General features: G+C 36.5%; 1 protein-coding gene across 2 annotated transcripts in view; it reads right to left on the bottom strand.

Moving 5' to 3' along the window:
- LOC126977381 (bifunctional 3'-phosphoadenosine 5'-phosphosulfate synthase) overlaps nt 1-25,167 on the bottom strand; it is an 81,521-nt gene that overhangs the window by 19,477 nt on the left and 36,877 nt on the right. For both annotated transcript variants that reach the window (XM_050826146.1, XM_050826145.1), the window contains exons 2-6: nt 21,244-21,418; nt 15,000-15,172; nt 5,516-5,653; nt 2,224-2,343; nt 1,590-1,727 (exon numbers count right to left, since the gene is read on the bottom strand). In XM_050826146.1, the coding sequence (XP_050682103.1) occupies nt 1,590-1,727; nt 2,224-2,343; nt 5,516-5,653; nt 15,000-15,172; nt 21,244-21,418 (744 nt within the window). The remainder of the gene's footprint in view (nt 1-1,589; nt 1,728-2,223; nt 2,344-5,515; nt 5,654-14,999; nt 15,173-21,243; nt 21,419-25,167) is intronic.

Raw genomic sequence — 25,167 nt, 5'->3', positions numbered from 1 at the left:
GGCCTTATACACTTTCTTCGTCAATCGTTCTTCATTCATTCTCTCGACATGTCCAAACCATCTCAGCATGAGCATAATACAAACCTCGGTAAAAATTCTCCAATCGTGCGTATGTCCAAAGAATATAATGAGTACCTTAATAGAATACCAGACTTTGACATTGGTGCAGATGGGCTTAAAACATTTAAAAATAAATGTACTAAAATAAATTAAAAGTAATATTTTGATACACTCTAATTTTACTAACATTATTAACTTGTGTACCCAAGTTATGTTATATATTTGAAATACTACCCATTTGAAGTTACGCCTGAGATTTACCAGTGGAAGGGATTATGTCCCCAACACTTTAAACTAACCTAAATATTTAAACGTCTGGATAACGCATGATCCATAGATTTTATTATTTAAGTAGGCCATGAAATTATTGTTTGGGTGTAGTGTTCGCTTCTTTACCCCTCAAAAGATTCTTGCTCTGCCAAAAGATAAATATTTATTTTTCTATGGTTTACAATTATGTCATGTACCACGTATTGTATTCAGTTCTAAGGCTTATTTCATTTTTTTTTTAAATTATTGTTTGCGTTATGTTTTATATTAAGATAACCTCAACGACAGACTATAAATTCTATTCTAGGACATATGCCAGATCTCTATCTATTACTTCGGGCGCCTCTCCCCCCCGCTGTCGGCACTTCTCGCCTCGCGCGTCTACAGTGTAGTGCTGTGCCGTAGTCGACACTTATCGTGTTATAGTGTTAAAACTAAAGTTCACGTTCCTCACGGGTTCCTCTCGGGCCACTGCAAGCTGATCGGGCACCTAGCGGGATGGGTCTCAGGGAATCAAACCTATGTACATGTTCAAGTCCCCACACAAATCCTTCTAGAATGCGAGGCCATTGCCAGAATCAATCTGGGGTGTCTTAAGACACCGTCACTAAAAGCAAAAAACGTGCCCTCTGAGGATCCTACGCTTCTTAAAAGGTGCACGTTTCCTAGTCAGTAGCCTCGATTTTTCCACAGCTGATTGTTTTTTAGGCATAAGACGTCGAGTGTAGGAGTCCTAGGATTTAAGTGCATCTAAATCACCTACTCTTAATAAATAAACAAAAATACTTAAGTTGCAAACCCGTGTTATTTTTTTGATATTAATAATCACTGAATGATGAAAGAAAAAAACGAGATTTTATGCATCGCCAAGCACTAGAAATGGCATGTATGATATTTTAGACATGTGTGTTGAAGAAAGGCATAAAATTTGAGATATAAAAATTAGGTCGTCATTTTAAGTTAGTGTAAGAGAATAAGGGAAAAGACGAGCAGGACGTTCGGGTGATGGTAGTTGTAACGCCCTGCCCATAACAATGCAGTGCATCCTGAGTGACACTGCACTCTTGAAAAACCCACCTTGAGACAGGATGTTAAGTCTCATTTTATGCCCAGTAATTTTACTAGCTACGGCACCCTTCAGCAGTAATGTTTACACATTACTGCTTCACGGCACAAATAGGCGCCGTTGTGGCATATACCCATAATCTAGCCGGCATCTTGTCCTCCCACTGGTACTTTAATGCTAAGGGTAAACTTACTTGAACCCACTGAAGGTCCAACGTAGTGATCTCGAGTTGAGGCAACCGCTTGGCTTCCTCCACGGCGCTGCTGAGTCTATTCCCGTATATGAACAGCTCCTGTACTCCAGACACGCTCTCCATGTGAGGAATTATACCCTATTAGGGAAAAAAAAAATAAAATTATTTTTTTTCCCTTAAAAAATATAATCGGCGTGTTACATAAGATAATAATTAAAATGTAACTTTTACGCAAAAACCTAATGCATGTCTGTCTCACATTCCGTGTAGGTATCGAATTAGTAAGTACAATGCGGCGGCCTCTACAGAGTAGGCCAAGCAGTAGGGACTCACGAGCGAGTTTTGTTGTCAGCTACTACACAGATCCGACCGATATTATAAAAATGGAGAAACATAAAAACAGCAACGCATATTAAAGTTAATTTGGTCCTAATTTAAATTTATTAAGCTTACTAAAGCCGCTGAAACTATCTAATTTAAAGTGATCATTATTATTATGAAATTACCATTTATGATAGCTACCTTTTCATTAGCTATACTAAAGTAGGTTCTATTGTTGTGTTTCATTTTTCGTACTTAGATCAAGACCCAACCGCAAAAAAGTTATTTTTCATTACTCTATAAAAATGCTCACCTGCGATTCCAACAATTTGATCACCTCCATAGTGGACTCTTCAATAGTGCTCTCCACTGTTTGCACCACCAACTCAGGAGCTTCGGGACGCTCATACTCCTGGGTTATTCCAGTGAAGCCCTGCGAATTACGACCGTATTATGTAAGTCATATAGCACATACTTATGGAATAGGAGGACAAACGAGCGTACGGGTCACCTGGTGTTAAGTGATCACCGCCGCCCACATTCTCTTGCAACACCAGAGGAATCACAAGAGCGTTGCCGGCCTTTAAGGAAGGTGTACGCGCTTTTCTTGAAGGTACCCATGTCGTATCGTCCCGGAAACACCGGACAAGGAAGCTCATTCCACAGCTTCGTAGTACGAGGAAGAAAGCTCCTTGAAAACCGCACTGTGGAGGACCGCCACACATCCAGATGGTGGGGATGATATCGTAACTTGTGGCGTGTCGTGCGAAGGTGAAATTCGGCGGCAGGAATCAGGTTGAACAGCTCAACTTAAGCTCACTTATGGGATACCAAGACGTACCGCGCCATTTACGGCCGTTTTCAATAACCTATCTATCCTTAGATTAACTTACAAGAGGTAGACAAACCTATCCTTTTACGCTTACTTACATTTCTATAACCTACCGACACAAAGCATTGGACTACAACTATATTGGACATAACTATGGATAGATAAGATCTCGTCATTAAACAGTAATAATAATATTGACACACTTTTTTACGCAAATTATCTTGCCCCAAGTTAAGCATATATAGCCTGTGTTATGGGTTACAAGTCAATGATATATTTAATACAATATACTTACTTAAACATACATATATTCATATAAGCATACATAAATACATTCAAACATCCATGACTCGGAAACAAACATCTATATTCATCATATAAATGCTTGCACCTACCGGGATTCGAACCCGGGACCTCTAGCTTAGTAGGTAGGATCGCTAACCACTCGGCTATACAGGTTGTCAAACAGTGACAGCAATGTATCAGTAACTTGAGATACGTTATTGAATCGAACTAATTCTAATTCAGTTTTTTTAAATGTGTAAATTTATTAAAACACTAAAAACAAATGTTCAAACTTTAAAATATTAAAATTTTAGGGGAATCTATGCATACCGACGAGTATATAAATTAAGATATAAAATTATAATTCTTTTATTGCAGGCACTAATTAGACAAATATCGAAAAAATTAATTCCTAAAATAAGAATACAGTTAACTGTGTCGTTGTTTTTTGCTACTGTTCATATGGACGGCGATCCAATGCCGAGAAAGCGGGTCAATATATATATTTTCAAAGACAGCCCTCAGTTTGTTCTTGAAGCGACTCATCCTAATCCAGAAAGACGCTACCCGAAATCGAATGATAGCAAAGAAGTCGGGTACCCTCGTCTCATATCGGCTGTACCATCTTAATATATATAAATCTCGTGTGACAATGTTTGTCCTCAATGGACTCCTAAACTAATGAACGGATTTCAATGGGGATTACTTCATGGAGTGCAGTTTAGTCCAACTTGAGAGATAGGATAGTTTTTATTTCGATTTGGGACCCATAATTATTTTTATTTCCAATATTTGTTTTGTTTGGACATATTTTCTGTGAGAGTATTTTTGACGCGCGGTTTGACAGTTCTGCTGTGAAACAATTTCATTATAACAACAAGGAGCATATTATTATGTTACAATGAAAAATTATTGACAAATTCATCAAAAACGGTATTTTATTTATTATGTACAGAACAACGTCTGTCTGGTCAGCTAGTAATATTATACTGTTTAGTGGATGTGTTTACAATCGTTACCAACGTCATGAACTGTCATAAGATATACCCCAATTAATAATTGCATTTATTTAACTACTTAGTGTGTTAGTAATGTTATTTTATATAATTATCACAGTTAGAAACAACTATAATAACATATAATATATTCAGATCTTTAGTTAACATGATTCGTGTAAGTTAGTTGGCACTACGGCAGTGCCAACTAGGGCTTCCAATCCCGCGGCCTTCCAATCTCGGCATTTGCGGGACTACGAATTTTCAATCCCGCGGGATCTCGGTATTTGCGGGATCCCGCATATTGAAAATATGCACATTTGAAAACAATGAATTTATAAACTCCACATTTATTTACGTACATATCTATACTAATATTATAAAGCTGCAGTGTTTGTTTGTTTGTTTGTTTGAACGCGCAAATCTCTGGTACTACTGGTCCGATTTTAATGTATCTTTCAGTGTTGGGTAGTCCATTTATCGAGGAAGGCTATAGGCTATATTTGTTTTTTTCAAAATTAGGGATCCGTAATAAAATTGCTATTTTGTAACACAAGGTGTAAAATCGAAAACCTATTTTTGCGTGCGCTGCAAAAACTATTGACAATAGAACAAAATGATGTACAGGCTATAATATAGGCAATATTTTATTACTTATAAAACTATCGCGTGAATTATACTTTATATGGCAAAACAACGTTTGCCGGGTCTGCTAGTTACTATTAAAATGAGATCAATCAAATTATGCTATTTTTTTCACAAAAGAAAAAACAATAACAAATTCGGAATAAAAAGCAAATCAAAACAAAACAAATCGTTTTCAAAAAATAAACAAGGAAACAAAAAAAAACACATTTTAAACTGATAAATTATTAAGTTTGTCGGCTTGTAATCTTAACTGAAAATGTTTGCGAAGGAAACACGTGTACAAACTGTCGTCTGCCAAATTACTGCGTATTTTAGATGCAATATAGCCTGCAGCTAAAAATGCCCTTTCTGCTTCCACACTTGTGGTACAAACCCTTAAAAGGATGCATCATTAAACTTAGTTAATAACTTGAGTTATTAAGAATAATATTTCACGCAGATCAACCTACTTTGCATCGCATGCACGCCTTTTTTCAGTCCCGCAATTCCCGCGGATCCCGCGCCCGTAATCCCGCATCTCGCGGGATTAGAATATGGCGCGGGATCCCGCAATACCGAGATCTCGGTATTGCGGGGATTGGAAGTCCTAACTGCCAACAGTTAGTAGCATCATCACGGTAGACGGTCGTGCCTTTATAAGCCAGAGCGCTAAGTTCGAGTAGGCATTACTTATCGTGAAATCTAAGGGGTGACGCGGCCCAAATTGTAATGAGTCAGTATTATTATAATTATTAGTAGAAACTGAACAATACAGATACATAAATATTATTAAGTGCGTTTAACAACCCCTTCTAAATTTGTTGTAACTAATTAATAATTAATTAACACCACTGTCTAGTCCATACCTTTATCTGTCCTTTTCTAGCCTTTTTATAAAGCCCTTTAGTGTCTCGCTTTTCGCACACCTCGAGAGGAGTGTCGATAAACACTTCGAAGAACGGCAGATCAGAATCAGTGTGAATGCGGCGTGCTACTTCTCTGTCCTGAAATCATTTAAGTACATCAAATAATAAAAAAAAGAATTCAATAGAATCAAACCCGAGCCCAATACTAAAAGGATTTTCTTTATTTGGATTTCTAGTGCTCCACAGAGCGGTTCTCAAGAAGCTTTCTTCCACGTACTACAAAGCAGTGGAATGAGCTTCCTTGCGCGATGTTTCCGGGACGAAACAACATGGGTACTTTCAAAAAAAGCGCGTACACCTTCCTTAAAGGCCAGCAATGCTGCTGTGATACCTCTGGTGTTGCAAGAGAATGTGGCGGTGATCTCTTAACACCAGGTGACCCGTACGCTCGTTTGTCCTCCATTTCCATAAAAAATTACATTGTGAAACAATTAGTACTGTGAGAAACACATATAACATACAGAAAATTTTGACTTAAGCCGAGTACAAACGACGACGAATACTCACTAAAGTACAAACGATAATTTAAAATCGAATTTATAAGAAAAAAAAAAAAACTAAATAATGCGCTTTCAATTCCTTATCTTCCTCACTTAAAATCAATTTATAAACAAAATTTATGATCAATCGACACAATAAAACTTAGAATTTCCAATAAAAGGGTTAAGCTTACGCTACTTTTATATTTGCAAAAAAAAAATAATCCCAAAGAATTATGAACAAAAGCCTGATTCACTGGTCAAATTAACTCGTAAACGTGGACGAAGTAGATGGTCTCTCGTTATAAATATAAAGAAATCCTAATTAACTACGTGAATTATATGATTTCATTTAAAAACACAAATCTATACTTTGTTTGAACGCGCTAATCTCTGGTACTACTGGTCCGATTTAAATGATTCTTTCAGTGTTGGGTAGTCCATTTATTATTAGAGGAAGGCTATAGGCTATTTTTTTTCAAAATTAGGGATCCGTAATAAAATTGCTATTTTGTAACACAAGGTGTAAAATCGAAAACCTATTTTTGCGTGCGCTGCAAAAACTATTGACAATAGAACAAAATGATGTACAGGCTATATATAATATAGGCAATATTTTATCTCGGTATTTCCACGGAAACGAGAAAAACGCGGGGGAAACCGCGGGGCACAGCTAGTGAAATCATATTTTTCATAATAAGGCATAAGTATGCTTTAAATTTATGTGCAGAGGTTCAAATAAAACGATATTACATTTAACCTTGCCTCTACACGAGAAGTAACTGCATGCAACACATTAAACATAGGCACGGCACGAAACAGGATCATTATAAAAATCTCTACACCTAAGTATTTATAAACATTTCTGCCACGTTGGCCGGTTTAAGCAAAACACTCTGAAATCGATGAATGGATTAAAACATGTGTGTAATTCACAAGTGGAAGAAGAGAAGGCTTCAAAAATGATGAAGTATTTTACTATTAAAATGATCAAAAATCTCTACAAACTTATAATACGTACAGTGTACGTATACAAAACACCACGGTTGTTTTGATGCCTGTTCTTAAGCTGGTAGTAGTACGTAGGCATGCGCACACAAACACATATTAGCAGACGTACAACGCTCAGGCCCAAGCAAACTGTGGGAGTTTGCCTTATCCACGTACACGACTAAAAAACAACATCGGGTCAGCATTTGTATGTAAATTTTAAGATGTGCATTGTGCATGAACCTCTAAACTGCATATGAAGTCCTGGTACATGTTGCTAGGATGACACAGGATTTCAACCGCTATGAAAGCCATTACTATCACCGCTACCATCTTTATGTTCTCCTGGTGTCTATGTCGTAATTCGTCGTGCCTCCTCAGAAATATAAAGTATACTCGGGTCATACATAATACAATTTCTTCTTCATCTATGATCGTCTGGTACTGAAACACTGTATAATGTTTCCTATCTCATTCTTTCCCACGTTAAAATCTTATGAATAAATGTGTCTGTCTCTTTTTACTGTCTCGCTTTTTGTTTCATCGACTTTCAAATCACATCGATGCTTAACAAGATTTCACTTCAAAAAGCGCTCCTGTGACTCATGTAGTTTCTCAAGTGTGTCAGCAGTGATCACTCACTTTCAAGTGACCCAACGCAACTTTATCCTTCTCTTTAAATAAAAATCATTTTCTTAAACAAAAGTAACCTCAGTTACGACCTTATAATCTAAGTTAGCCCGCCAATGAAAGTTCAACCGTTAGAGTTTGGAGACATCTTTAAAAAAAAAGGATTGTGTGGTTTTATGAAACCACGGTAAAAGTGAAACTTTTTATCACATTATAGACATTTAACTAATAATTTTTGGAATAATATTCCCTTAAGGGTATAAAAATCACTTTATCAATCTTAATTTTATACTTGGCAAATTGGAATGATAATGGGAAGTAATTGGCATACTTGGCGTCGATATATCGAGCGACGTTCAGTTCAGTGGTCACTTGGAAGAGAAGGCCAAACTGGCCTCTAAAAAGCTTGGTGTACTCAGTAAGGCGAGACAGTACTTCACTAAAAGCCACCGCATGCAACTTTATAAGGCGCAAATTCGGCCTCACATGGAGTACTGTTCTCACCTCTGGGCGGGTGCTCCCCAGTACCAGCTTCTTCCATTTGACCGCATACAACGAAGAGCGGCTCAAATCATCGACGATCAAGTCATCTCCGATCGGCTTGATTCTCTAGCATTGCGTAGAGATGTGGGTTCTCTCTGCATCTTCTACCGCATTTATCACGGGGAGTGCTCAAAGTAGCTATTCGGGTTGATTCCAGCGGCCAAATTCCACCATCGGACATTACGTGCAAAGTACCATCCGCATCACGTAGACGTCTGGCAGTCCACAACCGAGCGTTTTGTTCTAAATTTCTTGCCTCGCACAGCCACTTTGTGGAATCAACTACCGGCAGCGGTCTTCCCGAACAGATACGACTTAGGGACCTTCAAGAAAAAAGCATCAAGCACCTTAAAGGCCGGCAACGCATTTCTTGACACACCTGTTACGATTTTTATCTCAAAAACTAAATGAAAGATCACCTAAGTCTTACGTAAGTAAAGTCTATGTACCCTTTGTAGATCTCAGCCTAAGAGTCATTTTCTCGTTTATAGCGTTTGCATTCGGTGTGTTTCAAATGTTAATTGTTTTTTAGTACGACATAAAACGGCTGTATTTTTATTATTATGAATCCAATGGAGTTCAAGCAGACGGCCGAGCCTTGCTCGGATTTTTAACAATGTACAAAACTTGAACAAAAAATAAACTAATAGCACATGTGGTTTCGAACCTGGGTCTTCTCCTTTCTGAATCACCCAATGTCCCATCTGAGCTATGACAGTCTTGTATATAGTGGTGAAATTTACCTTTGTATTCTAATGTTATTGTAGCTGTTTCTCATTAAAACACGGATAAAACAACATTTTTTAAAATTTAAACCTAGCAAGATCGATTTCTGGCCCCCGAAACTACCTGTACACTAAATTTCATTAAAATAGTTGGAGCCGTTTCCGAGATTCAGATTATATAAATACAAGAATTGCTGAGATGGTTTGGACATGTCGAGAGAATGTTTTTTTTTTATGGAATAGGAGGACAAACGAGCGTACGGGTCACCTGTCGTTAAGTGATCACCGCCGCCCACACTCTCTAGCAACACCAGAGGAATCACAGGAGCGTTGCCGGCCTTTAAGGAGTACGCGCTTTTTTTGAAGGTACTGATGTCGTATCGTCCCGGAAACACCGCACAAGGAAGTTCATTCCACAGCTTTGTAGTACGTGGAAGAAAGCTCCTTGTAAACCGCACTGTGGATGACCGCCACACATCCAGATGGTGAGGATGATATCCTAACTTGTGGCGTGTCGTGCGAAGGTGGTGGATGAATGAAGAACGATTGACGAAGAAAGTGTATAAGGCCAGTCAGTGTGAATGAAAGTGTTGGAAGGGGAAGACCTAGGCGGACGTTTCGAGATCAAATCAGGGACGTCTTGGAAAAAGGCCAGGTCAAGAGTACCCTAAACCGGAGAGCATGTATGAAAGGAATAATGAAAGTGGACGAAGCGAAACAAGTATGTAAGGATCGTAGCAAGTGGAAAGAAGTGGTCTCTGCCTAACCCTACGGGAAAGAGGCGTGATTTTATGTATGTATGTAAGAATTGCTCGTTTAAAGATATAAGCTTACTGTTGGACTAGTAGTATTACATATGATAATAGATAACTGCGCTCCTTAAACGACAGCTAACAATTTTATCAACGCCAAAGAGATACACACAGTTCGTTGTCCTACATTAAGTACTATAGTTACAATTAACTAATTAATAATTGTTGTTCGCATTGAAATAATTACACTTATTATTATGTACATTACAATTATTATTATCGCATGATAAAAATTGAACTATGAGGCTGTAATCTTAAATCTTTAAACGAGCAATTCTTGTATATATCTGAATCTCGAAAACGGCTCCAACGAATTTCATAAAATTTTGTATACAGGTAGTTTCGGGGGCGATAAATCGATCTTGCTAGGTTTCAATTTTAAAAATGTAGTTTTATTCGTGTTTTAATGAGAAACAGCTACAATAACATTAGAATACAAAGGTCAATTTCGAAACAAACAAGACTATAATAGCTCAGATGGATTGGGTGATCCGGAGAGCAGAAGACCCCCGGTTCGAATCTAGATGTCCTATTGGTTTTTTTTTGATAAATCGAAAATCAGCCGAGTGTCTAGCGTGTAATTTGCTCACAAGTTTCATACGCACTTATTCAACAACTTGCGAGAAAAACAAACATATATTCCATACATTTATAAACTATCGAAAGCAACTAGGTACTTTTCTCTAGATTTTGCAAGTATATTTTCTTTCGTTTGCATAAGTATTTCTGACGAGGTTAAATCTATCAATTGTTCATCTAATGTACTAAAATTTGACATTTTCGCAATTATTAACCACATAGCAACAAATGCGATACAAAAAAAAAATTGTATGAAAATTATGAGAAATGGCACACGCTAAAATCCTCACAGGAGTTACATATAATCTATACAGCCGCGGCCGCTTCTTCTAAATACACATTTACATATTTCAAAAATATAAATGGATTTTCAGGGAAACAAACATCTTTGTTGTAACAAAAACAAAACTGTATAACCCGGTTAAATTGAAAATGCTCTATTTACTCTCATATAATTTGCAGTTAGGTACTTCTATATTTGTAGGAATAATTCTATTATGAACTTGTGTGTTATATTATTTAGTATTTACTATTTTACTATTTATTTATTTATTTAAGACAACAAAAGGTCCATGTTAGTGAAATAATCTTAACCTATGTTAGGAATACAATAATAAATTACATATATGTTAGTAACAAGCTTATTCTATATTAGTTGATATAATTAATAAACTTACAAACTAACCCAGACATCCAGTGCGCTTTGAATGCGCTGTCCTGTCTGTCGGCTATCACCTTCAAAATAATATTGGGACTCCTCTCCAACCTATTTTTGACGGAGGCGATTCTTTTCCGTATGATTGCGGAAAAACCATCGACACGGTTCAGTCCCAACATTATCCTGAAGATGTTATTATATTGGACACGGAGAGCATTAATAGATTTTTGGGTATACTCAACCCACAGACTGCACGTGTAAAAGCTCTGACAGAATGACTTGAATAGCGTATTACACATGCGGAAAAAGTAGTATCTGGGCGCTTGCTGTTACGGTTGAAAAGACGTTTTTTTATGAAAATAAAGGACGAGGCGAGCAGAACGTTCAGCTGATGATAATTGATACGCCCTGTCCATAACAATGCAGTGCCGCTCAAGATTATTGATAAAACCCAAAAATTCTGAGTGGCACTACTACTGCGCTCTTCATCTTGAGACAAAAGATGTTTAGTCTCATTTGCGAAGTAATTTCACTAGCTACGGCGCCCTTCAGACCGAAATACAGTTCTGCTTTACGGCAGAAATAGGCGCCGTTGTGGTACCCATAATCTAGCCGGCATCCGGTGCAAAGGAGCCTCCCACTGGTAACTGGAAACTGTTGTTTGAGTGCGAAAAGTTTACTTGTCGCACGCAAATTTACATACTCAAAACTGAATTGAAGTTGACGCATCTGACAGTTAAATTTAATAAATAAAATTACAAATTAATTTACAAAAGTTTAAAAACGAATATGGAGTCAGAAATAATACATAGATCCCGAATCCCGGTCGGTGCAAGCATTTATATGATGAATATGGATGTTTGTTTCCGAGTCATGGATGTTTAAATGTATTTATGTATGTTATATGAATGTATCTATGTTTAAGTAAGTATATTGTATTAAATATATCATTGTCTTGTAACCTATAACACAGGCTATATATGCTTAACTTGGGACAAGATTATTTTTGTAAAAAGTGTGTCAATATTATTATTATATTATATTATTTGTAATAGAAAATAGTATGTGCATATGCACTAATGCACGCGTGCGTTTTAGTTCGGTTTATGGCCCTAAGAATGACTTAATATGGCTCACTTTACGAGCAAATGTAAAATATTGTAACTATTATTTATTTTGCACTGCCCTTGAGTCAACCTGTACCAGTGTGTGGTGTTGAATAACAGCTGCTAAGCATAAATTAAAAGCGACCTTTCAGTTTTATTGAAAATATTCACTTTTAAATGACGCATTAAAAGAGAGCTGTTCGTGCTATATATCAGCTTGGTTATAGACAGTCTCTCAAAGAAATAATTATTATCACTGTTCATTGTCAGTGCATTTATGAAAATTTAATATACGTTCACAAAAATCTTCACCTTTTTGCTCTTAATAGTGATTTTCATTATTATAACACTAGAAATAAGGGATTGCTTGTAACTTATTCTAGTAGGCTTCATAAGATACATAATAGCTTTAAGGGTAAATGTATACACTTCTATAATAAAGTCCCAGCCACTGTTCAGGCATTATCTATAAATAAATTTAAATGTTTTATTAAAAAATTGCTCTGTCGTAAATCCTACTACTCCACAGCTGAATATCTAAATGATCGGACAGCTTAGGACTAGATTGTGATTATTTTATAGCAATAGCAATGACAGTACAATATTGTATATTTTTAGTAAACAGTGCGCAAAAAAAGAATGCTGGGAGAGTTTCTTGCGCCGCTTCTTCTCTCTCAGAGCGTCATCTGTTTCCGAAGCGGTAGTAGTATCCAGTATATTACAAATGACATCAAAAATAATTCTAAAGGAATCAATTTTGAGAAAATAAATGCCTTTATGCCTTTACAAGTGCTAACCCGGCAAACGTTGTTTTGCCATACAAATTAAGTCTCATTGTATGAAATGTCATATGCAATGAAATATCGTTGACTGAATTATTTGTATTCCGAATATATTATAGGTATAAGTAAAAAAAAAATAGGTTAATAATCGAATAAGTAGTAAGCACCAACATATCATATACTAACATCTATAAGTCTCCGTAAAATTGCTAAATCTTTTAAAATGAAATTAAAATGTTACCTATTAAAAAATTTAAATGCATCGTAAAAAATAAATTAACATCTAAGGCCTATTATAGCGTGAAAGATTATTTGAATGATATAGTTGGAATTAATGTTCTAAATTTTGTTAATGAATATTGTTATACTCATTTGAATGCTATTGTAACTTTTGTACTTCATCCTGACTTGCACTAAATAACTTATAAAGTTTTACAGTGAATAACGATTTTTTGACTTTGACTTTGACTAAAACCTTCTCCGAAACACGTTGCATCTTAAGGTGTAAGTATTATTCCAAAACAAATCAAAATATTTTATTTCGTAGGTAAATTGCATTTGCACACTTGTAATATGTAATTTTTGTAAAGCAGATTTGCTAACGGCCGTTTCTAATATTCAGTCTATCTCTTACTTGAGATATAAATCGTAACAAAACAATACTTGATACTACTGTTGTGTATCTGATTTCATGATGACCATGAATCAATGTCAGCTGAAAGCTAGTTGTCAAAGTCAACGGACTCACGTGTATATGAGTGAAAGAGAAGGAAGCATCATGTCATCTCTAGCGCACGTGCGGTCGTGACTCGTGATACAGGCAGTCCGCTGTGAGCGACGGAAGTGAGTGGACGCGTGTGTCTAAGAGCCGATAATATTGAAGAATATACTTCAACTACCTAAGCCAAGAACAAATTACGGCAAGCGTATGTTTATTTACGAGGGCGAACAACTTTTTAATAGTCTACCTTCATCTCTCAAAAAGATTAAGTCGCTAAAAACATTTAAACGTGAGTTATCAGACTATATTGTTTCAAAGTTTTTATAAAACACATGTCCGAAATTGTTTGTTATGTGACAGTGACCTGTAAAAGTGTGTAATCATAAATTTCGTTAAGAAGAATAAGTAATATAATGTATATGTATGTACTGAACTTGTAAAGAACGGCGGATAAATTATTACATCATATTTTTATGTAAGTGACAATATTATGTTTTTAATGAGAAATAAATATCTTTAAACCTAACAATCGTTGACTTTTCTGTCCCAATAAACTTATCGACGGTAACTCACCTAATCCGTGCACGCTGTCTGTCAATTGGACGACGTATAGCTTACCAGCGATAAAAGTTTGTATGGAATTTTCAATTCACGCGTCCAAATATAAGGCGATAAAAATGACTTATCGGGTATATTAGGACAGCTTCAGATTATTGACAGGTAATTAATGACAGTAGAAGGTAGTAATTTATCTCTATCTGTTGATAGTATATTGGGAACGGCCGTTAGAGAGAAGAACGAGTAAGAAACTCTAAGGATGCTCTTTTCAAAACAGAATTTAACTGCCAATATATAGAACATTCCCAGATTAGCTTTATAAAGTTTAACCCCTTATTCATAATAGTCTGCTAACTTAGAGCTTTGCTAATTCTCACTCTGTCTTCTTCTATTGACCTAAGTTAGAATGAGAAAAAACACTCATTAGCGGCTGTTTAAACTTAGCGGACCATTATGAATAAGGGAGTATGTGTTTGTAATAGTATTTTAATCTATGCAGGTATTATCTTATATATTCAATAAATTAAAAAAAACTGGACAATTTGTTTCCCCCATCATGGGTTCCGTACAATTTCTTTAATGTTTTAATTACGATAGTATAGTTTTAAGAATTTTTCCTATACTTGGAGTATAATACGGTATTAATTACCAAATTGCATAGTTCAAAATCACCGGAAAATACCCTTTTGAAAATTTCATCTGCATTCCTCCATGCGTTCCCGATATAATTGGTCTTGACATACGGACGGACTGACAAAAAAGGGATCATAGAAGGGTTCCGTTTTTTCCTTTTGACGTACAGTTCAACCCGACCGGCACAACTATAAATAATTATACAAACCTCGGCGAAGGGCGAGACGAAACTGCACAAGCACACGACTCCACTATCGGCGAACAGCTTGGCGACCTCTGCCACGCGTCTGATGTTCTCTTCTCTGTCCTCCTTCGTGAAGCCCAGGTTCTTGTTGAGGCCCGTCCGGATGTTGTCTCCGTCGAGGCCGTACGCGGGGATACCTGCGGAGACAAGGCGGTTCAGCAGGATAATATTAAGTTTTTTTTAATAACAATACGGGACGCTCAGCTGATGGTAATTGATAAGCCCTGCTCTTGAAAAACCCAAAATTCTAAGCGGCATTACAATTGCCTTCGTCACCTTGAGACATAAGATGTTAAGTCTCATTTGCCCAGTAATTTCACGAGCTACAGCGCCCTTCAGACCGAAACACAACAATTCTTACACATTAATTGCTTCACGGCAGAAATAGGCGCCGTTGTGGTACCCATAATCTACCCGGCATCCTGTGCAGAGGATCCTCCCACGCATTTACTTCGGCGGTGAACGCGAAAGCATCGTTCTAAATCACGTGTCAGAATATCTTAAACTACTGAATGTATATTCGGAAAAAGTGGAGGTCGTTAGAAGAACATACAAAACTCAACGGTCAATCTTTTAAGTTTGAAATATATCAGTATTTTAGAATAGTTGTAATATACTTACATTAAATTAGTGTAAGAAGCTGCGTCCAATATATGAATCATGGTCAAAATTAAAAACCGTTTTAATATCAATTATCTCCTTGGATTATATTATATTAGATGTACTTGGACGTCACGGGTTATCCTGCCTAAAATCGGCAGGCCGTATCAGTAGTCACGCCAGCATTAATGAAGTCATCCGCAGGGCATTTGCCGCTCTTAATATACCAGCTGTTATAGAGCCAAATGGTATTACACGCCGCGATGGCAAGCGTCCTCATGGAATGACGCTGGTGGCTTGGCCACGGGGAAGGGCGCTGGTGTGGGACGCTACTTGCGTCGACACTCTGGCTCCTTCTCATGTCCAAGTTATGTCAGTTGGTGCTGGGGCTGCTGCTTCGACTGCCAAAGACAGTAAGCGTCGCAAATATGTTGGTCTCAGTGAGTCATACATCTTTGTGCCGTTTGGTGTCGAGACACTTGGCCCGTGGAGCCCAGAGGCGCGGAGAATGTTCAAAATACTATCTTCGCGCCTCAATAAGGCTACTGGAAACCCAAGCGCTGGCAGCTATTTCGGTCAACGGATCAGCCTAGCTATCCAACGCGGTAATGCTGCCAGTATTCTTGGTACGCTTCCAAGTAATGATAGTTTTAATTTTATGTAGTCGTAGTATTGTAGATATAGTTATAAGATTTGTTTTGTTTGAATAATAAATTTAATTATCTCTTTATTTAATCTAAAACAAACTGTATAAATATAAATTACCGTATATTGGATGCATCAACCTTACAGCTTCAATTCATTGTATGTGTAACGATGTTCGTGATAACTGTCATAATTTAGTAATCGCATAAAACAAATACTATTATTATTCATTCCCGACTCGTGGTCACAACAGTTTGTCACACCAGTGTGACAACGAGTAATTTTTTTTCCTCGTCGTCACACCAAGGGTTTTACTACGCCCTGTTGGTAATTGATATTATAAGTGATGTGTCAATTTCTATTCTCATGATCTCGACATTCTCGATAGTTTAGATAACGAATTGAATAACAGATTGTACTTATCACACCACTAAGTTAAGATATAAAAGGTGTAGTAAAACCCGTGGTGTGAAGACGAAACAAATATTTTACTTCCATAGTCATTCGTTATCTAAGCTATCGAGAATGTCGAGATCATGAGAATTGCAATTGACACATCACTTATAATATCAATTACCAACAGGGTGTATTAAAACCCTTGGTGTTACGAGGAAAAAAAATTACTCGTAGTCACACTGGTGTGACAAACTGGTGTGACCACGAGTCGGGTATGTTATTATTATATTTATAAAGGTTATTATTACTTATATTATTATTATTACTAATATAAAGGTTCGTTCCGATCTACCATTTAATAACAATAGCGGACTCCGCACGAACAGACGCCGTCAGGCAAACTAGAATGTTTACGTGCTTACGATGTACCGCAAATTTTAGATGAGCAAATATTCTTTAATTATTTTAGGATGAGTAAATATGAGTTTGAGGCCATCGTAACCATTGATAACTGACCAAGCTTGAAGATTTATAATGAAGATTCAAAAGCGCTTTGCTTAAGACTATCTGAATAAAGAAAATCTCAAAAAAAATATGAACGATGCGGGATTCGAACCCACGACCTCCGGCGTTCCGTGCCGGTGCTCTAACCAACTGAGCTAACCGTTCGAGTACCGTGAGAGTTGAACAAAGAAAACAGAATTTTATAAGTAGGCGGTACTCGAACGGTTAGCTCAGTTGGTTAGAGCACCGGCACGGAACGCCGGAGGTCGTGGGTTCGAATCCCGCATCGTTCATAAAATTTTATTTGTGTATTAATCCTAGAAGTGAGGGTTATCACTTTAAAAACATAACATAATGTTTAAAGTAAATCTCGTTATGAATTAAACAGTTTAAAGATAATCATAGAAGCATTACGGTTCAAAGAATATCATTGAACAAGTGTCATCGAAGACTAAACATAAGTCAATAAATAATTTAAAAACATTTTTATTGCACACGTAATGCACTGGAATGAATGTACAAACAATATTTTAACAATGTCTTAACCTTCACGGCTATCATTATATTTAAATAGTGACCCACAATACTTAGCCTGTATACACATACACGCCACGCGCAACAGGACCGAAATTTCGAGAGCAATTAAAATCATCACGAAGGATATTATCCAGCAGTAAGTTGCCTTGATCTATCTACAAGAACGGATGCAAGATAGAAATTTCATTATTTCCAAACATTTCAAAAACAGGAGGAGGTTCTCAATTCCAACCTCATTTTTGAAAGTCGTTTAAAAATATAACAACAATTTGCGTTTAATATCCTATAGAGACCTCTAAGTTAAATTATTTCTATCTACATCTTTATATATATAATTCTTGTGTGCGTGTGTATGTCACTGAACTCCTCCTAGACGGCTGGACCGATTTTATTGAAACTTTCTGTGTGTATTCAGGTGGATTCGAGAATGGTTTAGATTCACAATTGAACTACCTCCTGAACGGCTGGACCGATTTTGATGATATTTTTGTGTGTTCCAGTGAATTTGAGATTGGTGTGTGTCTTCAGGTGGATTCGAGAATGGTTTAGATTCACAATTAAACTACATCCTAAACGGCTGGACCGATTTTTCAAATTTAAGACGTGTGTACAGGACAACGTCTGTCGGGTCCACTAGTTATATATAAAAATGAATTGCTGTTCGTTAGTCTCGCTAAAACTCGAGAACAGCTGGATCGATTTGGCATATTTAGGTCTTGAATTATTTGTGGAAGTCCAGAGAAGGTTTAAAAGGTGAATAAATAGGAAAATGCTGCTAAATTAAATAAAAACAACAAATTTGTTTTTCCTTTGATGTGTCCATACATAATTTCTATGAGAGGATTTATTGACGCACGGTTTGACAGTTCTGCTGTAAAACAATTTCATTACGACAGCAGGTTGCATATTTAACGAAGTAATTTTTGATGTTATGATATATTATTGACAAATTCATATAAAAACATTATATTATTTATTATATACAGAACAACGTCTGTCGGGTCAGCTCGTAATATATAAAAATGAATTGCTGTTCGTTAGTCTCGCTAAAACTCGAGAACGGCTGGATCGATTTCGCTAATTTTGGTCTTGAATTATTTGTGGAAGTCCAGAGAAGGTTTAAACGGTGAATAAATATGAAAATGTTCGGAATTAAATAAAAACAACAATTTTGTTTTTCCTTTGATGTGTCCCCCGTCGTCCACAAATCAAATTGAAAGAATAGTTTAAAATGAATAACTAATTACAATCTTTATATCGTTCGAACTTTGTCCGGAGGTAAAAAAAAATTAAGTTTTTATTCTTATTACTTTATATGGCGATACAATGTTTGCTGGGTCAGCTAGTACTCTTATAATTAACACTAGCTGACCCGGCAAACGTTGTTTTGCCATATATCACGCGATAGTTTTATAAGTAATAAAATATTGCCTATATTATAGCCTGTACATCATTTTGTTCTATTGTCAATAGTTTTTGCAGCGTACGCAAAAATAGGTTTTCGATTTTACACCTTGTGTTACAAAATAGCAATTTTATTACGGATCCCTTATTTTGAAAAAAAAAAACATAGCCTATAGCCTTCCTCGATAAATGGACTACCCAACACTGAAAGATACATTAAAATCGGACCAGTAGTACCAGAGATTAGCGCGTTCAAACAAACAAATAAACACTGCAGCTTTATAATATTAGTATAGATTAAGTGCTAACTAACTAACGTAACTGCTTTACGTCTGAGAGCGATTAAGCTGTCGGATTTATTCCAACTGTAAATGCAGTTACTGGTCTATTTAGCATTAACATTAGCATCCAGTAACATACAACTAACACGTGATTGTGACTGATTATGCGCAGCTAAAGCATAAATAACAGGATTATATTAAAGTCTTAGATAATTTATACGTCTAGCGGCCGTTTTCAATAACCTACCTAGCCTTAGTTAAACTTTTTTTTAATGAAAATAAGGGACAAGACGAGCAGGACTTTCAGCTGATTCTTAAAGCCCCCAAACATTCGGAGCGGCACTACAACTGCGCTCGTCACCTTGAGACAAGATGCTAAGTCTCATTTGCCCAGTAATTTCACTAGCTACGGCGCCCTTTAGACCAAAACACCGTAATGCTTACACATTACTGCTTCACGGCAGAAATAGGCGCCGTTGTGGTACCCATAATCTAGCCCGCATCCTGTGCAAAGGAGCCTCCCTCAATAATATCTATAGTTATGGCCTTTCTCTTATTTAAGGATTTTAAAACTATACAGCGTGGCCCTATAATGGCGACATTAAGGGTATGTTCCGATATGCACTGCGACCACTGTACAGTGTGACTTCAATTTAGTATACTGTGAAGCCGTTCCTTTATAGCCAGTTATACTGGTTACTATTTAAAACGGAACGCAATCCCGTATACTGTCAGCCGCATTTTTGACGCAACATTAAAATGAGTGTATTAAAGTTTTCTAGTTCATTAAAAAAAACTGTTGTTGGCGTACTGTCAAATTAAAATTATTTGGGATTAAACTGTAGGTATTGTTTATAAAACGTTAGGCACTCGAGTGGTTTTGACTTATCACGTTATCAAAGTACTGCGAGTACCTTACCTCGAAAACGCCAGTGCTCACAGTAGAATATGGCGGCGATTTATGGCGTCATATATCTCCCTAGGGTACTGCGGCAGTATACTGGCAGTCTATAACGGAACGAATTTTTTTAGAACGGAACGAAATACTGCATAAATAAAATAAATAAATAATTATAATTGCGTAAGTTGATAAAAATTGCTATGCAATAGCTTTACCGCGGCAGTCCCCGAGTGCCACACGTCCTTTTTTTTATGATTACGGTTAAGTAGTTCTACCCTTGTGTTTAATCAGGGGCGTGCATTGGTTTTCTTGCAAGGTAGGTAGATCTAGCCAGTCGTAGTTGCGCTTTAGTCCGACAGTACTACGTTTTAAGTTCTACATATTGAAGTTGCATATCGAATATACAATCTGAAGACAAGGTATGTAGTATCTAAGGAGAATTAAATTTGCGGGTAGTTATAAAATTTTGGTTTTAGAATAACGGAACCAAATTAAACTTAATCAACTTTAACGCTAGTACTATATTTATCTAGGTTCTTCGCAAGGTAGTGGGAGGCTTCTTTGCACAGGATACCGGCTAGATTATGGGTACCACAACGGCACCTATTTCTGCCGTTATGTGTAAACATTATTTCGGTCTGAAGGGCACCGTAGCTAGTGAAATTACTGGTCAAATGAGACTTAACATCTTATGTCTCACGGTGACGAGACATAAGATGCAGAAATAGATGAGATCATAAGGTGAAGAAATCCTGAGTGGGACTGCGTTGTAATGCGCATGGCGTATCAGTTACAACTGAACGTCCTGCTCATCTCGTCCCTTATTTGCATTAAAAAAAAAAAGTAGGCACTGCCTAACTGCCTATATAGTATGCACGCCCCTGTGTTTAATGAATGTCGCCAATTGTAGCACCACCCTGTATACAACTATGTTAATTACCTTTGGAAACTAGATATGCTTCGAGAGCGAACGCAATGCTAGTCTTGCCAGCGCCACTCAGTCCAGTGAACCAGACCGTACTCCCGCGGAACGCCTTGCTGCCGAACGCCCTGCTTCTCTTCGCTCTGGAGACCTGGTGCTTCTGTTCCACAACATTGGTCGCGACTTGGGCACACTGCAAATAAGAATAATTTATTGCAGTACCATATTAGTTACATAGATTTACAAAATATCTGTTACCAAGTATAGGTTGGTTTAAAGTAAGTTACTTTAATTTTACAAGTATTCTGGCCTCACACTAGGATTCCCTGTATCGTGAGGTCCAGTCTCTTCGCCTATAATAGTACAAAATAAAAATAAAACAAAATATGGATGTGTGTGTGTGTTTGTGTTTGTGCTAAGTAAGAAAAGAAAATTGCTAACGTTGGTATAATAACTTAAATTATTGTTTTTTAGTTTAGTACAGTTATAAGTTTTTCTATATCATTTTAATTCAAAACTTTTAACCAATCAAATATTACTTTTTTGCAACTGCGTTAGGTCTTATCTATAGAACTCCTATTTTGTTTGTATAATTTACTGTACAGGTAAGGCCCCAGGAAATAATATGATCTTCGAGCAAAGGAGGAAAACACTAGCACTTCATATAAATTATTTCGTGCACTCCCATTGAGATACTTAATAACGAAATCATTGCAACGTAAGTATTACTATATTAAAATAAAAACTTTATACGCTACTAAATTAATCATATTACTGATAGGTTTATATAAAACTTTCTATTTTATAATACCCAAATTGGCCTCTACAAAACTAGCTTTACGTTCGATCCCTTTCAAAATAATTTAGCATCCGATATAAATCGACTTACCACGGTGTCTTGTACACAAGTGGCTAATATTGATGGCTTTCATAGCACTTACATAGCGAGCATTGATAATACCTCAACATATCTTAATATACTAACTATGAATATCAGAAGTATTAACAAGAATTTAGACGATTTTCTTATTTTTATAACCCGTCTTAAACTTAAACCAGACATTATTATTTTGACTGAATGCTGGATAAAACATGTAATTAATCCCCCACTTATCGCGGACTACTCAAGTGCTCATACACAAAATAACTATAATCAAAATGATGGAGTTATTGTTTACATAGCCACCTACTTGAACGTTGCATCTTTTGAGACTTCAATTTCGGAGGCTAACTGTCTTGTTCTTTCATACAACGATATTCATATTATAGCAATATATAGACCCGCGGCCTTCAAAAATCCACGGACGTTCTTAGATTCTTTTAGTATGTTCTTAGAAAGTGCTAAATATAAACGAATTATTTTAACGGGTGACCTAAATCTAGACCTTCTTCCGGATAGTCTTTGCACTTATAGCCAGGAATACCAAAATATTCTTGCTCTCAACGCCCTCGTACCAGCAATCGATTGCCCTACGAGAGAAATGCGTTGTCTGGATCATTTCGCTATAAAGAACATAACACATTCCCATACATTTGTCTTTGAACCCCATATTACAGATCATGCTCCTATTCTATTAAACCTTAAATTAATCAACAAAATAATTAATACCTCGCTAAAATACAAAACTAAATACACATATGACTACGATGCCATGCAGGAAGGCTTAAGAAAACTAGACCTGGAAAGCTTTTATAAATCAAACGATACTAATTATACTGCAAACTATCTCGTAAAAATTGTTCAAGAATTAATTTCGAATAATACGCTAATCTCAATTGTCTCTAAGAAATTTAAACCTATCAAACCATGGATTACGTATAGTATTCTCAAGTGTATGAGGAAAAGAGATCGCCTGTACAAAGTTTCTAAAAAATCGCCATCCGATCTAAATAGGATAACTTATACTAGGTATAGAAATATCTGTAACTCACTGTTGAAATCACTTAAGCGGCAATACTTACGAGGAAAATAAGAACAAAACACGGGTAACTCTAAAGGTACTTGGGATACTATTAAAGAAATATGTAATTTACCTACTACTAATGATCTCTTAACTGAATTATTGAATACTAAGTCTACCCTAAGAGAATCATTAGCAGAAGTAAATAAATACTTTACTAATATTGGTAACAACCTTGCCTCATCAATATTTAGTAAACTAGGCGAACACAAAATTGATTGCTCTGATATGGCCTCAAATAATCCTCTCGGATCTCTTATGCTATACCCTACTGATATTGTCGAAGTGAAATGTATTATTCTCAAACTTAAATCAGCAAGTGCTCCAGGTTATGATAAAATTAACTCTTATTTTGTTAAGAGATTTATGAATTTACTCTTAGAACCGCTTGTTCATTTAATTAACTTAAGTCTTTCTAGTGGCATTTTCCCAGAGGTTTTTAAACAGGCAGTTGTAATTCCGGTTCATAAGAGTGGTGACAAAAAAGTTGCTTCAAACTATAGACCCATATCATTGCTGAGTGTTTTTAGTAAGATCTTGGAAAAAATAGTTAATATCAGATTAACCAAGTTTCTTGAAAAATACAAGCTACTTGCGCAAAACCAATTTGGTTTTCGGTCAAATCGATCTACTCTGGATGCAGTACTTGAGGTTACTAAATATATCACTAGTACCCTAGATAGTGGCAATAAATGCATAGGCGTTTTCCTAGACCTGCAAAATGCATTCGATACAGTCTCAATTCCTATCTTACTCAACAGACTTTCCAATTTGGGAATTAGAGGAATAGCTTTGGACTGGTTCAAAAATTATCTTAATGGAAGACAGCAGTGTATTAAGATAGGCGATCTTACTAGTGATCTTATCACCATTGACTATGGAGTTCCCCAGGGAAGTGTTTTGGGCCCTACACTATTCCTAGCTTACATCAACCCTCTTTGTAAGATTTCTCCCACATTAGGACGTATCGCTTGCTTTGTCGATGATACTGTGGTTTTATTTCATGGAAATCAGTGGGATGACGTGAAATCGTTAGCTGAAGAAGGATTGAGCCAAATCACGTCTTGGCTGGAAAATAGTTTACTAACTGTCAATACTGCTAAGACTAAATATATGTGCTTCAATATCTCCAACAGAAATAATCCTGACGGACAATTTACTCTCCCAATACACACGTATCCTTGTAACCGGAAAAACAATCGATCTTATTGTAAATGTAACATCCTAGCGAAAGAGGAAACCATAAAATACCTTGGTGTTACGCTAACGAACACCTTAATTGGACGGCCCACATTTATAATACAAAAAATAAAATAAAACGTCTCATTCCATTATTTAGAAACCTAAGAGACGTGGCACCAGTCGAGACAACTATGATGGTGTATCAATCTCTCTGTGTTCCAATCATGACCTATTGCATTTGTGCGTGGGGTGGAGCTGGCAAAACGTTTATGCTTCAGTTAGAACGAGCGCACAGAACTCTACTAAAGACAATTTTCAATAAGCCGTTTAGGTACCCAACCAACCAATTACATGAAGAGAGTAAACTTCTTAGTGTCCGTCAGCAATATATTTATGGAATAATTTCAAGATTTCATGTAAAAAGTAATATAAATTCTAATAATAATAACAGAATAAACACATTTCGTACCCCAATCGCTAAAACTGGCTTTGCTCAGTCACAGTATGAATTTAATTCGGCATACGCTTACAACTACTTCAGTAAATATAATAAAAATATAAGTAAAGTAAATAAATTCTCGTTAACAAAATCTTTAAAATCATGGACATACTAACAAATACTTAAAAAAAAAACACACACACACGCACTCATACACATACACGCACACACACATACCTCTTTTTAGTGAGTTTGCTAATTATGTTTAATAATGGATAGCCTTTCGGAAGGACCTAGCCTCTGCAACTCAGGGTATCCTATCGCAGAGGGTAGGGCACAAAAACATTTTGTACCACATAT

The sequence above is a fragment of the Leptidea sinapis genome, chromosome 45, assembly GCF_905404315.1.
Source record: "Leptidea sinapis chromosome 45, ilLepSina1.1, whole genome shotgun sequence".
NCBI lineage: Eukaryota > Metazoa > Arthropoda > Insecta > Lepidoptera > Pieridae > Leptidea > Leptidea sinapis.
The sequence above is the reverse complement of the archived record's forward strand: the minus strand, read 5'-3'. Positions and strand labels throughout refer to the sequence as shown.